This window comes from Rhopalosiphum padi, chromosome 2 (assembly GCF_020882245.1).
Source record: "Rhopalosiphum padi isolate XX-2018 chromosome 2, ASM2088224v1, whole genome shotgun sequence".
In the NCBI taxonomy this organism is placed as follows: domain Eukaryota; kingdom Metazoa; phylum Arthropoda; class Insecta; order Hemiptera; family Aphididae; genus Rhopalosiphum; species Rhopalosiphum padi.
In genome coordinates, this window is record NC_083598.1 from 77,549,293 (window position 1) to 77,565,871 (window position 16,579).

At 29.8% G+C, this 16,579-nt stretch overlaps 2 protein-coding genes across 5 annotated transcripts; both read left to right on the plus strand.

Annotated features, from left to right (window-relative positions):
• The first annotated feature begins 146 nt into the window (after window positions 1-146).
• Window positions 147-2,014, plus strand: LOC132920913 (uncharacterized). Its single transcript, XM_060983644.1, has 2 exons — window positions 147-353; window positions 488-2,014. Exons 1-2 carry the CDS (start codon window positions 282-284, stop codon window positions 1,811-1,813), a joined length of 1,398 nt encoding a protein of 465 aa, XP_060839627.1. The 5' UTR covers window positions 147-281; the 3' UTR covers window positions 1,814-2,014.
• A 351-nt stretch (window positions 2,015-2,365) lies between these two features.
• LOC132923117 (actin-like protein 6B) lies at window positions 2,366-4,880 on the plus strand. Of its 4 annotated transcripts, none has more exons than XM_060986947.1 (4): window positions 2,366-3,232; window positions 3,326-3,488; window positions 4,199-4,378; window positions 4,451-4,880. In XM_060986947.1, exons 3-4 carry the CDS (start codon window positions 4,268-4,270, stop codon window positions 4,664-4,666), a joined length of 327 nt encoding a protein of 108 aa, XP_060842930.1. In that variant the 5' UTR covers window positions 2,366-3,232; window positions 3,326-3,488; window positions 4,199-4,267; the 3' UTR covers window positions 4,667-4,880. The 4 variants fall into 4 exon arrangements, with proteins under 4 accessions (XP_060842930.1, XP_060842931.1, XP_060842928.1 ...); XM_060986948.1 differs by having other exon boundaries at window positions 3,326-3,403; XM_060986945.1 differs by having other exon boundaries at window positions 2,366-3,488.
• Window positions 4,881-16,579: the final 11,699 nt, after the last annotated feature.

Consider the following 16,579-nt stretch of genomic DNA (forward strand, 5'->3'; position numbering starts at 1 on the left):
TATTATACAAGGTGGATATATATATAATAAAAAAGAAAAAAGTCTATTCAGATTAACCTTGCCCACTCGACCGACGAAAACTTGTCCGGTTTGCGCATGTTTGTTGCCACGGTGAGCCGACGCGTCGCAGGTATATACGTAGTGAACAATAATATCACACATATTGACGATTCTACGGTGCCACAAGTGTTTCACGCGTTCAATTCGTAGCACGTTAAAAAACCGCGCACCCTCCATTATTGTTTATTTGCTATTTTTTTTATCTTTATTGTGAATTCAACATGGCAAGCAGTTCTAGCGAAGAAGATGCTCAATATGTCCCATCACCAATTAAAAAACATAAAATGGGAAAAGTGAGTATCAATATAATATAAAAAATGTATCATAACTTTTTTTTAAATGTTAAAAGTATTTAAATAAAACAATATTTGATTCTCAATTATAAATACTTCCTCCAATACGGCATTTTTATTAAGACTTATTTCAGGCTATAAATGAGGAAGTAAGAATACGAATTGTAAATATGTACAAAACCATCATCATGAACGAACCTAGCATCTCCGTGAGACAAATTCGTAAACAGATATCGGAAACGTTGGGTGTTGGTGAACGTTCAATTCAAACAATAATCACAACGTACAAGAAGACAAACACTGTGGCTGCTCCAAAACAGACACGTAAGAAAAAATCTTTTCGCGATATTTTTGATGAATTTTCAAAAAACGCAGTACGCAGACATGTGCATACCATTTGGTTTCGTCGTGAAATTCCGACAGTCGATAAAATCCACCAAGCCGTATCCGCCGACTACAGTTTGCCTTCAATATCGCGTACCAATTTATTTCATCTTTTGAAAGATTTAGATTTCCGGTACAGTAAACGCAGTAGGAACAGTGCTATGACTGAAAAAAATGAAATTGTTGTGTGGCGTAGAATGTATTTAGATAACATTAAAAAATATCGGGAAGAAGGTCGACATATATATTTCCTCGACGAAACGTGGGTGAATGCTGGAGATTGTACATCGAAAACGTGGGTTGACACAACAGTACGATCTCACCGGGACGCATTCCTAAAAGGTCTATCGACAGGTGCTGTTAATCCCTCGGACAAGGGCAAAAGGCTCATTGTACTCCATATAGGCTCAGAAGATGGCTTTCTACCCGGTGGTTTATTGTGTTTCGAGTCGAAAAAAAACACAAGCGATTACCATGATGAAATGAATGGGGACACATTTCGTGAGTGGATGGAGGGCATTCTACCTCTACTACAACCGAACTCCGTAATTGTTATGGACAATGCGTCCTACCATTCTGTCAAAATTGACCGAGCCCCAACATCCAGTACCCGAAAGGCGGATATTATCAAGTGGTTGGAAGATAAAGGAGAAGTAATAAATCATTCAATGGTTATCCCTCAACTTCTACATATTGTCAAACGTTTGAAGCCAATACACAATAAGTATGTTATTGACGAACTTGTAAAAGCGAAAAATCATACAGTTTTACGACTCCCGCTATACCACTGTGAGCTAAACCCCATCGAACTGGCTTGGTCATCAGTGAAAAACCACGTTCGGATGAATAACACCACTTATAAGCTTCCAGACGTAAAAAATTTATTGATAGAGGGCATAAAACGAGTCGACGCAGAAATGTGGAAAAATTTTATAAGCCACACCAAAAAGGAAGAAACAAAATTTTATAAAGTCGACAATATTATTGACGAAGTCTTGTCCGCGGAGAAATCAGATGATTTGACGATGATTATCACGGGAGACACTTCATCTGAAACGGATTCAGATAGTGAATAAATTTTTTGTAAATATGACCAATTTTTGTAAATAATTGTTTAAATTTGTGTGTAATTTTTGTAAATATGACCAATTTTTGTAAATAACTGTTTAAATTTGTGTGTAATTTTTGTAAATAATTGTTTAAATTTGTGTGTAATTTTTGTAAATATGAATTTAATTTTTGAAAATAACATGAAATAAAATGATTTTTTTTAGAAATATGAGGAATTTTCGTAAATATGAAATTGTATTTATTTTTTAGTTTTAATTTCTTACTAAATTACATATATTGATTACTTTTTGGTTTTAATAATAAGTATATACAACGTAGGTATTGTGTTTGGTGCAGAACAATAAGGTAAAAGTACAAAAAACAGTAAAAAACGGTAAAGAATAAAGTATAGATTATAGCATTATAACCTATTGGTAATAATTATTTCGATCGTGTTATTATGATTCCCTGTATGCACGGCGGCGGCTATCGATAACGTCGCGTTACGATAGCAGTCGACAACTAACGACCAATCACAGTGCACCTGACTCTTGCCAGGGGGGTCGGACGATTGCCGGCGGCTCAGTTGCGTGCGCAAAAGTGGGCAAGGTTATTCTGAATACAACGTAATTAATTTTATGGTGTTTTTTTCGTTTTAAATAATTGTAATGAAATATTGTGCAATATTGGCAAGACTGGATGGCGGTTTTGAGTCGTATGTTAGAACATGGTGCTAAACTAGGCAATCGAATCAACGCAAACATCAAATATTTGAATATTTCATATTTTCATCGACAATCGACATTAACTCGTTGTGTGTCCCTTGAAAAGGTACTTTACAACAATACCTATAAATACCTTCAACCTCTGAATTTTAAACAACTTTTATTTTTTTATCAAATATACTCTTATTAGGTATGGTAGTTGTAAGTTATATAAAAGAAGTGTGAGTTGCTCCGCTGTCTATCACAATATCAGTAGAGCGGCCATAAACATTCGTAGCTAATACAGCATTTTTGCCCAGAAAAGTAACTGGCACATTATACTTTTCAAACACTAATTCGACCAACTTTTCTCTTTTAGATCTAATGTTTAATGAAGACTCAGTAAATAATACTGGATGATATTGTGATTCTGTTTGTAAGCACTTTGAGTAAGAGTAATCCAATATTTTCTCAAACAAATCCCAATCGTCGATCATACCATCCTTCATATAGCTTACAGCTTCCATACCTAATAAGAGCATATATTTGATAAAGAAATAAAATATGTTTATAATTCATTAGCTGAAGGTATTAATTATAGGTATTATTATAAAGTACCCTTCTAAGGGTCACACATTGAGTTAATGACAGAAATGGTTATGCCTAAGAAGATACACCAAAAGCAGCAATACCAGCAGTGGCCAGTAGTTGGTGTCTCGAGCGATGGTACAGCAGAAACTAGTATGTTAGAACCTGATACAAAATCAGGCAATCTCATCAACGAAAACACCAAACATTTCATCGACATTAACTCATTGTGTGTCCCTCATAAAGGTCACTCCCTGAAGTAACAACTTCTTGGCATAATTATATGTTTAAAGTAGTTATTCAAGACTTGAAGCATTCTATACTGTAAGTATCTGAAGGTCCATATGATGAGAGAATAATATCAGCTCTTCCGACTTCTCATTTTGAGTTTCTTAATGGCTATAATCAAGTAATAATTTAAATGTTAATTAGTAAAACTTAGAAATGGTTATATTTTTCTAGCTATTTTGATCTTAAACTTTGTAAGTGATTGGATGATACCAGTTATAATAAATATTAAAAAAAAATAAAATTTCATGTCTCTTCAAAACACTAGCTAACATTTATTAATTGAGCAGAATCAAAAAGTCTAAAGCTGTTAAATTATTCTATTAATTTACTTTTTTGGGTTTATTTATTTTAATTAGTCAACGCCAGACAGCAATTACACAGTTTAATAATATTAACAAGTTTTTTTTTATTTATAATTAATATAAGTGATTGTACAGTAGGTTTTTAATATTTCAGTATTATGTATTTACATGATATGTTGTTAAAGTGGTATATAAACAATCACTTTTAAAAATTTTCTTTCTTGTGTGACTTAATGTATTTAAAAAAAGTTAATAAATGGCCTGAAAATACTTAGAATATCAATTAAGCATTTTAGAGGATATTGGTTAATCTTAAAAATAAAATTAAATAAAAGATTTTACTATTTTAAATGACAATATAATTTTTAATTTCATATTCTGAAGCAGAATATTTTTTATAGTATTTCAATACAAAAAATTGAAATTTGAACGAGTAATTTATAAGGTTTTAACTGTTTTAAGTATTTAAAATTTAGATATTTTCAACTAAAGAGATAGCACCTTATATTTTGCATTTCATTTTTAGGAATTTGGCAATGAAAGATTCAAAATACCAGAAGCTTTATTTGATCCGAGTGCTAGTATTGGTGATTCCATGTTGGGTATGAGTCAGATTGTTACCACAAGTGTTGGAATGTGTGATGTGGATGTAAGGCAAGCATTATACAACAATGTTATTGTCACGGGGGGAAATTCATTTTTACAAGTAAATTATTGAATTGTGTATTAAATTGGAACACATAATGTTTATTAATTTTTGGCATTTATAAATTCAAAGGGTTTCCCAGAAAGATTAAACAGAGATCTTTCTGCTCGTATACCAGCTAGTATGAGATTAAAATTGATTGCACCTAATGGATCCACTGAAAGAAGATTTGGTGCCTGGATTGGTGGTTCAATATTAGCATCAATTGGAACTTTCCAACAAATGTGGATTAGTCATCAAGAATTTAAAGAAGGTGGTAAAAGTCAAATTGATCACAAGTGCCCATAGTAGATTATTACTTATTATTTTATATAATACAATTTGTATACATTTACTTACTCTTCATACATACTGTAGTATGTATTTTATAATAATAATAATATTAAATTAATATTAATTTAAATTATATTATCATCTTGGTATAAGAGTATGCATGGTGAGTTATTAGTGTTCATAATTAATGTAAATTTGTTATTAATAATATAATAATTATTATTTCTTATGTGATCCAATTGGTATGTTTGATTGTAAGAATAATGAGTGAATTATGAATAGTAGTTAAAAATTGTTACTACATCAGCATCTTAATATTTTTCAACATTGAATTTATGTTCAATACACATGACTACCCTCCAGAAAAAGTGATTTATGATTATGATAAACCAGTATTTATACTATTTAATATATGAAGTGGAAAAAAACAAACGCAAAGAAACTGCCTAAAATAAAACTAAAAATGTATTAATATATATCTTATAATATTTTATTACCTATTAGGTAATGTACATATTTTGTACATGTTCAAATCTTCCATTACTTGACTCATCAGATGCAATAATTCTTCTTGAGATTTTTCTGATTGATCACTTTTAGAAAGAAAATTATTTTCTACTTCTATGTTTAACTGCAGAACATTGTAAAATTAATATTTATTATTTTATTTTCAATTATACAAACTCTATACTAAGAACCAGCACAAATGAATAATGAATTTATAGTTAGGGAAAGTATATTAAAAGTAAATTTAGTCTTGTCAACTATTTGCTAACAACTCAATGACAAGAATACTAATTTTCTTTACTAAAATCTTAATAATATGACTGAGGGCTAAGGGGTAAACAAATGTCACTGATTTCATTTGCTTGCCCTGAATATAATTAAAAATAAAAGCACATACTCAAAACGTAGATAATTTTTTACAGTGGGTTCATAATGTAATATTGTAATGTATGAGAATTATTGTCGCAAACAAAACACAAATTAAAATAGTATGCATTATGAAGATATTTTTGATCATTAATTTGTATTGGTAATTTTATTTATAAAAAAATTGTCGTCCCTTGTTCTAAAACAAATTAGAGATACTCATTGTTTTAAAAATAGTAAACTATCATAATGTCGCAGTAAAAATGTTGTTATAAAGCTGATATTGATAATGATTGGCTATTCCAAACTAGATTATACTCAACCCTATTTTTCATATAATAATGAATTTATAAGTTTCAAATTTTGTAATTTTGAAATATAATTTAAGGATATTTTTATATTCTACACTGTCCACTAAACAGTACTTAAGTGACTTATCGTTGAGTGTGACTATACGCAATAAACTCATTACCGCGAAACTTATTAAAAATATTTACTTAGCAAATTGATTGTTTAATTTTCTGAAAGAAATCGATGTTCTCGAAATATCGAATCGAATTAGTATTTATTTTGTTTAATTTTATAAATATGATATGCGTTACGCGTTCATCATTACTCATTAGTCATTAGTTATAAATAATAATATAAGTTATAAGTAGCTGGGAATAGATTTCTATGCATATATGTATATTTTCATTAGAATAAGATATTTAAAATAGGTAGGTAATAAATGTTTACAATTTAAATTATTCATAATACAATTATATCATGTTCGTAAATATTTTGGCGTTTTATTCATACACAAATACATATATTATTGTCGTATTTTTCAAATATGCGAGAAATTATTTCAAAATTAGATTCAAAAACTTCTATGGCAACAGGAGAAATTCAAAAAAATATGCGAAATAATTTAATTTTCATCTCAGAAAATTATAATTATATAATTTATAATAATTAATAAGCAACATTTAACATTCAAGTGTTTAAAATAACTCAGTACACAATAATATTATTATTAATTTTGCCTTGTATACTATTCACTAATAAAGTTTGTTGTAACTCACCAGTTACCGGGCGATTTCCGCCACTTCCCGTGCTATCGGGTTTGATGACGAAGTATTCGCGTTTGACTTCTTCCATCTCTCTGTCCAAGTAATCTGCGAAAACACGGAAATGTCGATCGTGAAAAACGGCGTACTAAACTGGTACCCATTGTAAGTAAACCGTTCCGATACCAGGGTCGTATAAACCGTTTTTATTTTTTTCCCGTTACGGTAGAGCTCGCGTGGCGAGTTTCTGCGTAAATCGTATTCAATACGTACGTGTAAAAGGTAGGTGCGACGATTAAAAAAATTATATCTTAAAAGGGAAAAAGGCAATAATTGTGTTAATATACATGCTGGACTTTATTTTTTACAACATTTTTAACAAAATTTAAACATTTCGCTTTTTCGCCGATAGGCAACGTTGCGGTGTATGATTTTCGTTTCCGTGTCGACACTGTTTAAGAAATTGTTTTTTTATCAACACTATTAGTGCAATTTTTAGATCAGGGGAGGGGGATAATTTTATCCTCCCAACCGGGAAACAAGAGTTAAAACCAGAAATCTTATAAAATTAAAATCGATATTTTTAAGTAGGTTACTTCTAAAAGGTTATTTTTGATTTCAATAAATTTTATAACTACCAAAAAAAAAAGTTTATATATATATATTGATTGCTTTTTCAAAATCTCACAGGGAAATTATAATATATTAATATAATAATATATAAATAATAGACAATTCGATCTTAATCTAAACACCCCTTAACATTAAATATAAATATATTATATATTTTCTGAAAGTAAATTTGGATGCATCATGCATAAATTATATTCCGATTTTATTAAATAACATATTATCTATTTAAAATTTAAATACTAGTTGCTTAGATTATAGTTAAATTAATACAAATGGTAGGCTGTCATTTGTTAATTTATTGAGCAGAGAAAGGGTTAAGCTTGGCATATATTTGTCAATTACCTACCTGTAAACATAAAAACACGTACTTGATTATACCTACATAATTTTAATACAATTTTAAAGAATGTTTATGTATTATATATTTTTATTTATGCAGCAACATAAGTACACGAATAATATATTTTATTTTTTTTACAGGAGTGGTTAACTGAGTGCCAAATAATTGTGTGGATATTGGGCTGGGTAAATTGAGTCCGAAAAACTTTAGCGTCCTAGGTGAACTGAGTTCCGATTTTTCGAACGAATAATTTATAAATAACGACGATGTACCTACTTAAAAATAAAAAGTCTCTACATTCAATGAGTACTGTAAAGTGAAACAAGAATTTTGAAATATGAAAATAAAATATTTCAAGATTTGAATTCGTTAAGAACATGTCAAATAAATTTTTATCATGTATTATGTATACATAATAACAATAAATATTAATAAAAAAAAAAAGTTAACTTGAATTTGTATAATATTATAATATATTATTATATTTAATGAATTGTGATTTGTATGTACAACGTATAGTGAATTATATTAAATATTAAAAACAAAAAAAAGCACATTTTTAACCACGCCAGTTGTTAACATAACAGATGGTCCTAAGCCTGTAAAAATGAGAAGGAAAATGTGTGCTGTTTTGGAAACTAAACCTATTATAAGCCAGTTTACCGTATACCTTTTCAAATCCGGAATTCAGTTTACCACATGCAAAAACGGTATTTCTGACTCAATTTACCTAGCTCCATTTTTTTAAACTTCTTACATAATTTATGGAACTAAACATAGACTTGGCGGGCCTAAGTGTAAACTCAGCTTGAGATTACGAAAATCAATTAATAAAATTAATCTATTTTATTTAATCTAATAAAATCAATATAAGAACCTGTTAAGAGTCATAAGACTTCTATATCTAAAAATACCAATTTTAATTTTAAAGGGGTTTCGGTTCTTTGCGGTTCAGTTCTTGGCGTGTAATTTTATTCTGATACATATAACATAAATGTAAACAAGATATTTAAAAGTATACAAGTTGAAGCAATTAAAAGTCAAATAATTATTTTAAAAAGTTCAAACTTTTTTAATAACAAGTTATACCTACATAATTTGAGAAAAAAATATTTTATAACTAAAATTAAATTAATGCTAAACTAAACATTATTATTTCAAAAATTTTAATTTTTAGAAAAGTTGACGGCTAAAATAAAATTAATTAATTCAATGCCGATACTTTAAACCAGAAGAGTCGTAATATAATACATGTATTATATACACAAAAATACATTATTTAAATTATATTAAATTACAAAATAATATAATATTGATAATAAATAATAATATCTTTACTGGATCGTTATTGTATTAAATATAAAATTATTGGAAAAAAACTTTGTTTGTCGGAAAAATGTGTCACATATTAGAGTTAAATCGAAAAAAATATATTATATTTAAAAAAAGATACCTATAAGTATAAAATGGGTATAGTACAGAAATCAAAATTCTCGTTAAAATATTATAGTACCTATACTTAAGTGGGTAATATTAAATAATTAATATTTTTACAATATAATAATGTTCTTTGGAAAAATAACGGACATATGGAATGACTCGTCGCTGGCTAGTAATAAACAATCTGTTGTCTGGGAGATTTTCAATTTTTTTGTTACCGACCGTAAAATATTTTAAAGGCTCATTAACAATAAATTCTCCGGACATATTACACATTTAGTCTCAATAAATACGATAAAATATTTATTAGTGTAACAGTCATGTCAAGAAATATAGAACAGTTTATTGAAGAACTAAGGTTATTCAATAATGAAAACGTACGAGCGATACATAACGATCTAGTCTTGCGACCGTTAGTGTCTAGTGAAGATCGTTCTCAATTTATTGACGACTACAATGCAATATCTACGGAAATATTGCAGATGGAATCACCCGAAGATGACTTGATTGGTACAAGTAAAGAGGAGGATATAGAAATGTCTGATGGTATACCAGAGATAGTGGAATCTTTGTCGACCGATGATAAACCACTAGATGACGATGCTAAAGCGGCAGCGGCAATCGATGCGGACGTCGTGGAGATAGAATTGAAAAAATCGTCGCCCGACGTTAACTTGGCCGATACAAGCAAACAGCAGGAGATAACAACGTCCGTGCAGCTGGTACCAGAAATAGTAAAATCTTTGTCGACCGATGATAAACCACTAGATGACGATGCTAAAGCGGCAGCGGCAATCGATGCGGACGTCGTGGAGATAGAATTGAAAAAATCGTCGCCCGACGTTAACTTGGCCGATACAAGCAAACAGCAGGAGATAACAACGTCCGTGCAGCTGGTACCAGAAATAGTAAAATCTTTGTCGACTGATGATAAATCGCTAGATGACGATGCTAAAGCGGCAGCGGCAATCGATGCGGACGTCGTGGAGATAGAATTGAAAAAATCGTCGCCCGACGTTAACTTGGCCGATACAAGCAAACAGCAGGAGATAACAACGTCCGTGCAGCTGGTACCAGAAATAGTAAAATCTTTGTCGATGACCGATGATAAATCACTAGCGATTAACACTGGCGATGTTAAAGCGGCAGCGGCAATCGATACAGAGGTCGTGGAGATAGAATTACAAAACTGTATACCAGTCAAAATAGACAAGGAGTTACGTGAAAATGAATTGGTTGGTGGAAGCGAAGTGGAAGCGATAAAGAAGGATGTTGTGATGGCTAGGGGCGAGGAGGTAAAAAATAATCTTGGAGAATTAGTCGGGTGGTTGGCACCGGGTGCAACCATGCAACCACTCGTCACCCCTCCACGTCGTCGAAGATTTTCGACGGCGTGGAAAGCGGTACGACGGGCTTTGGGATGCATGTGCTGCATCCGGGCCGATTAATGGCTCGAAGTTCAAGATCAGATAATCATAACTTATTGTATCATTAAAATATCAGTATTAAAATATAGTATATAGTATCAATATTAGTGTATATTTTTATAAAACTATAAGTTGTCAATTTTGTAATAATTGATTTATATACTTAATAGTTAATAATACAAAAAAATACAATTTTTAATTTTATTAACATTTTTTAAAAATAACAATTTTTTGAAAAAAATCAAAATAAATTGTGGCCAAAGGGCTCAAAAAGCATATTAAATTAAATTTTGTAATATTGAACAAATAATTAATAAAAAGTGTGAAACATTGTAAACAATAACTAAAACAAAACGTGTTAACATGAACAAAAACAATTATTCTTTTAAAAAAGGAAAAACAAAATCAGGTAAAGGGAGGCGTGTAAGCGTATAAGAAATGGCTTCTGCAGTCACCTGTGCAGCGTTCCCGCGACCCTGTAAATACTTACCTGATACATTTTTTGAAAATGGTAACAATAATTATTATGTCATTTGGTTTTATAGAAAAAAATCATGCCTTTAAGGCTTTAAATAAAACTAACTAGTTTGAATAAAATATATTTTAATTGATGTACTTACCTACATGTCTTATTCATCGAATTAAAATGGTTGGAACCCAACAAAAATACCCGGAGATTATTGTTATACTGTACCTACAACAGTAAATGTCGAGTTTAGTAATACGGTGGACAAGATTTCGAGAGTTGGCTATACAATGGATGTATGATTTGAATCAAGTCGTCTTTTTTTGTTAAATTAAAATAATAGGTAATCTTCGTAATTTATAATATTACATGTAATGATTTTATGTAAGTACGGTATGTGATTAAAGTGGCTTTATTATTTTATTGAATGACTATGTAATGACTAATGAATTATCTTAGTAAAATATTGGCATTCCAATTATTCAAGACTACAACAATCAAAAAATATTTTATATTTTTTTTTTTATAAAATAATTTAAAACTGCTAAGGATATTAGGTAAGTACAAAACATAAAATAAATAAGTTGTGAAAATAGTTTATTTTCGGTACCTACACATATTATATTGTTTTTATTACTACTAAAAATATGACGTATTTAAAAAACAGCGAATTATTTTATCGACTATCGAGTAATGAATTTAATAACCAATCACTGTTTTGAATTAAATATAATACGAGTATTGTTGCAGTTTTGAACTGGACAAATGATAATAAAAAAATTGAGTACACATATATTGCCATCAAACAATAATAGAGGAAGAAGTTGGTAAATCACGGATATTTACCATATTTAAATTTAGTCAGCTCATATTTTTAGATTAACGAATATATAATATTCTCTCCTAGTTAGATGATTTTTTTACATTTTATTTTAGTTTCCCGACTTTTTTATGAGTTATCTCTGACATTTTGGGTAGTAGAAATCTAAAAACCAGACAATTTTTTGGATATTTGGAATGTTAGAAACGATTAATATTTTTTAAAATTATTTAATTGTCTATTATGTAGATTATGCAGATATACATAAAATATGCTTTAACGAGTGTATATTTATTTATAAAATGTATATTCTATTAGGAACTTCGCATATTTTCATATATAATACGTTAAAAATAAAAAATCTTACCTATATGTTATCACATTGCAGATAATATTATAGAATTTTGTGTATATTTTTTTATTAAGCGGTTGAGTAAATAATCAGTGATAGTTATAATGTAGATCATTATGGGGGATGCAGTCGGTCGAGTTTTAAGGAAATTAATTAATTAATATAGGCAATATAACATGATGACATTAAGTGTTTGCAATGTAAACGAACATAAGACGTGTGTTTAAGTTTAATCTGTAAACGTTTTCGAACAATATTTCTTAGAAACCATCCTTCGTCGCCACCAAACATCGTAAACAATGAACAAATTATGCGGGTCATAAAATATGTTGTTGTAAATAGTAGATTATATATTACCATTTTTACTATTTTTTATTACAGTATACCTATTACCTGTAAACGTTATAGACTATACACTTTTATATAATTACCCAATCATTCCATACTTTACATTTGCTCAGAATAAAACTAGTAGCATTCACTGTTTACTGTATTTTTTTGTTGGGTTTTTACATTCAAACACGAATATTGGAATACATATTATGTTATATGTATGAATAAGGAGCTAATATATTACAGGTACTGTATAAGTCACTGCTTACTGATCGACAATCACTAAAACACTGATTACTAATGAAATTATGTGAATGATAATGCATTTACAAAATAAAACAACTGTACAGTTTTGGTGGTAAGTGGTTGCCGTGTATTATTATATTATTTTATAAACATTATTCGTATCATGAAGTTATATAATTATATAATTATAATATTCGGAATATACGAATTTCAACAGATATAACAGTAAGCACTATGCTCCTATAATTTCACTCCGATCGGTTGTTACTTAAAATATTCGGCGTCAGTTAATTTACGTACGTGCAGGCATTGAAAATAATATTAAATTATGATGAACCTTTTTCAATTTAAAAAAGTGACTTTTAGACCAAAAAGCCAGATAAAACTGAAAGAATTTGGTTTGATGGATTTTAATTTTTAAAACTGATTTTAATTTATTAACAATTTTACTGGGTTATTGTATAGGCGATTTTGAATATCTATTTTTCAGATGTGTTATCGATCAATAAAAATATGATATTTTTTTATTTATATTATTCATATTATACTTTCAATACTTGGAATTTTAAAAATCGCCTCTACAATAACCCAGTAAAATTGTTAATCAATTAAAATCAGTTTTAAAAATTAAAATTCGTCTAACCAAATTCTTTCAGTTTTGTGTGGCTTATTGGTCTAAAAGTTACTTTTTTTGTCATCGACTACAGACCCCTTTACTAAATCATTCGCAATTCTTAAATTATCGGTATTGAAATCAAACTGACGTTTAAAACAAACACAAATATAGATTAGGTTGTATATTTTAAAGGGTAATGACTAATGAATGATAAAGTGTACCCTGTTTTCTGGGACACACGGTATATATACCTAATATAATAAACGTGTATCACTGAAACAATATTTTTATTATCATTGAACTAATAATGTATTGTTAATTTAACAAAACAGCTACAATAAAATAATGTCATTCCAATAAATGTTAGATGATCTATTTTGTCAATATATAATTAATAGTATTCTTTTCAGATAATTAGCGTCTTGTAGGTCGCTGAAACATTTCGTGTTTGTTTGAAATGTTTGCGAATCCAAAGACGAATCAATTCCATATTTTTTTTTCATTAGCTGCGTGATTTGCAACACACAGTCCATTGTAGACATCTATAAGAAGATATATACACAACGTATTACATAGGTAAATTATATTGTCGCACGCAACACGACGTGCCGATATCGTGGTAATCGATATTTTTAAATTTTTATTCGAATTTCTACCGACCTGAGAAGTTATGAAATTAAGTTGTGCTTACGGATTCCGTTTTGCCCACTCCAATAGTGGCGTAAACGTCAAACCATAATATTGTCACCACGAACCGGTTGACAGACGCATAGACCTTATAAGGGATATTGGACAGGCGTCGTTTCAAGCAGAACCAAATAAGTTAGCAGCGCCAAGCAACCCAGTGGCGTCTTTTGGCCCGTGCAGGGTATACATTTGCGTATTTAAAATCTGATATTGTAGTAATTTGGCTCACTTTATAAATTTATTGGCCTGAATAATTGATAGTGGCTTACACTTAAGTGGCCTAATCTATACACCGTGCGTAATAAAAAAATTGAAATGACTCCACTGAAGCAACCAATTGATCACGTTAACGTAATAAGCAACGTTTTTAGTGTGAAATCATTGCCATAACAAGTATCGTTCTGAAGAGATATTATGAATATATATATATGATAGCCGATAGGTAATACAAATATATTATAAATGTATAATATATATAATTTATTTATGAATATTGAATATAGAATTCAGAGGTCAAAAATATATAAAACTCAAGACTATGGTATAATACAACATAAAACCAAAATTGAAAATAACAATCAACTCTATAGTTGGTAGGAGCCTTTTGAAAATTGAAAAACAACAAAATATTACTATATTAGTTTTGTTAAAATTGATACTATAACAACGCGAATACGCGATTACGCAATAACGTAACTATAATAGGTCATAGGTATAATTATTTTAAATAAAATCATTTCTTGTTTAAAATTTATTTACTATGAGTCTTAGAGCACTGATTTATCTATAATATATTAATAATCTAAATAATAAGATAAATATAAAACTACTTAAAGGTCACTTTCTATGATATATACCAACCTCTCCACGATGTAACTAATATAGTTCTTAAATAAAAAAAATTAATAAATTAATATTTTATATTAAACAACGAGAAGTAAAAAATAGGTCAAAGTGTAAAATAAAACCTAGGTCTGATGACTATGTACATCATACATAGATTGTCTACGTTTACTATTATTGCTTGAAAATTATTTTTTTTTGTTTTTAATAATCGTTTTGAAGGTCTGAAGGGTTCCTGGTCACTTTCTCGCTAGTGAATATATAGTGATATCCATTATCATCGTGTTAAATGTTGTATGATGTTAGTTTTAGTGCAAACCATATAGTACCTAGTACCTACTATAAACGGATTCAATATATTATATTTTTTAATGTGTACTTTAACATTTGTTTAATTCTTATATTTCTTATATTTCTTATATTCTCATATTTAAATATAAGATGAAAATGTAAATTTTAATGTGTAGGTACATCACAAATATAAAATAAATTATCATTTAAATATTTAGATTTTCCGATAAATAAATGGCTCTGAGCAAATTTTTGATCGATTTATCGAGGAACTCCTAATAGCCGGAAAACCGAGGTAAAATCATAATAAATAATCGTTGAAAACATAATATATAAGTTCTAGTCCCACAAGTCCTCTCTTCTCGAGTTACTCCACCTATATAGAGGAGGGTGGTGAAACCTCACAGTGAAAAACGTCTATAATACCTATAACGGCTATACAGTATATACACCGCACCATCCAAGACGCTCGCCCAATCGCGATTGGATTTCGTTGTAATATTCTCTACACATTTATAAACATCCGTCAACCGACCACTGACACGTCGTAGACTACGCACGTGTGCGGTATATTTATTTATTTTTTTTTTTCGGATAGACAACCTCGTTAAACGGTACAACGTTAAATATATTATAGAAAACAAAAACAAGCGAAACCCACGCGAATAGCCAAAGTGAACACGTGTAGGTTACTCGTACGAATAATATATTACGACGGCGCGCCATTAAAATTCATTGTCGTTCGTCAAACACTACAAATACATTCGCACACCGCAAAAAAAACCTCACGGAATATAATGTCGTCCGCCGATTGTTATTATTAATTCACTTTCGTGCCGTCAAACGACGCGCGGACGGAGTCGGTGAATTTTAAATCGATCAAAACAAGACACACGTGTCATAATATTGACAACGAAAAAAAACAATTACCGACGGTCACGGTGTAAAATATAAATATCCGAATATAGCGATCGAATTCGTTTATAATCAGAACCATATCGGGTAGTACTTGCGCGGCGTCGTGCAGCAGTTCTGCAGCTCCCGTTGAATACTACGTTACAACGAATAAATTGTACACGGGTACCTATACAAACCGCGGCGTTTCTCAAACTGGGTCGAGAGAATTTTTTTTTTTTAGATTCAAAGATATCCATATGCGTTATTTTATACCGTATAAACATAATATAAACTACATAAATTATAAGGTGCTGTTGTATCAGTCACAGCGGGAAACTTCGTATACGCCTCGTTATTAAAAATATATTTGTAATATCATATATAATATATGTATGAATTATAAAAATACATAGACTTAAAAGTATGTAAAGTATAATGAAAAAACTTTGATTTTTTAGGACCACTTATTGATCCTGTAAAAGTGAAACCATGTGTGTATAATAATATGGCAAACAAACACGGTGTCCCACTCACTTTTTTCCGTGTCGACTGTTGTTGATATTTTGCCAAAAACAATCAGCACTGCAGACATTATTATTATTATTATCATCA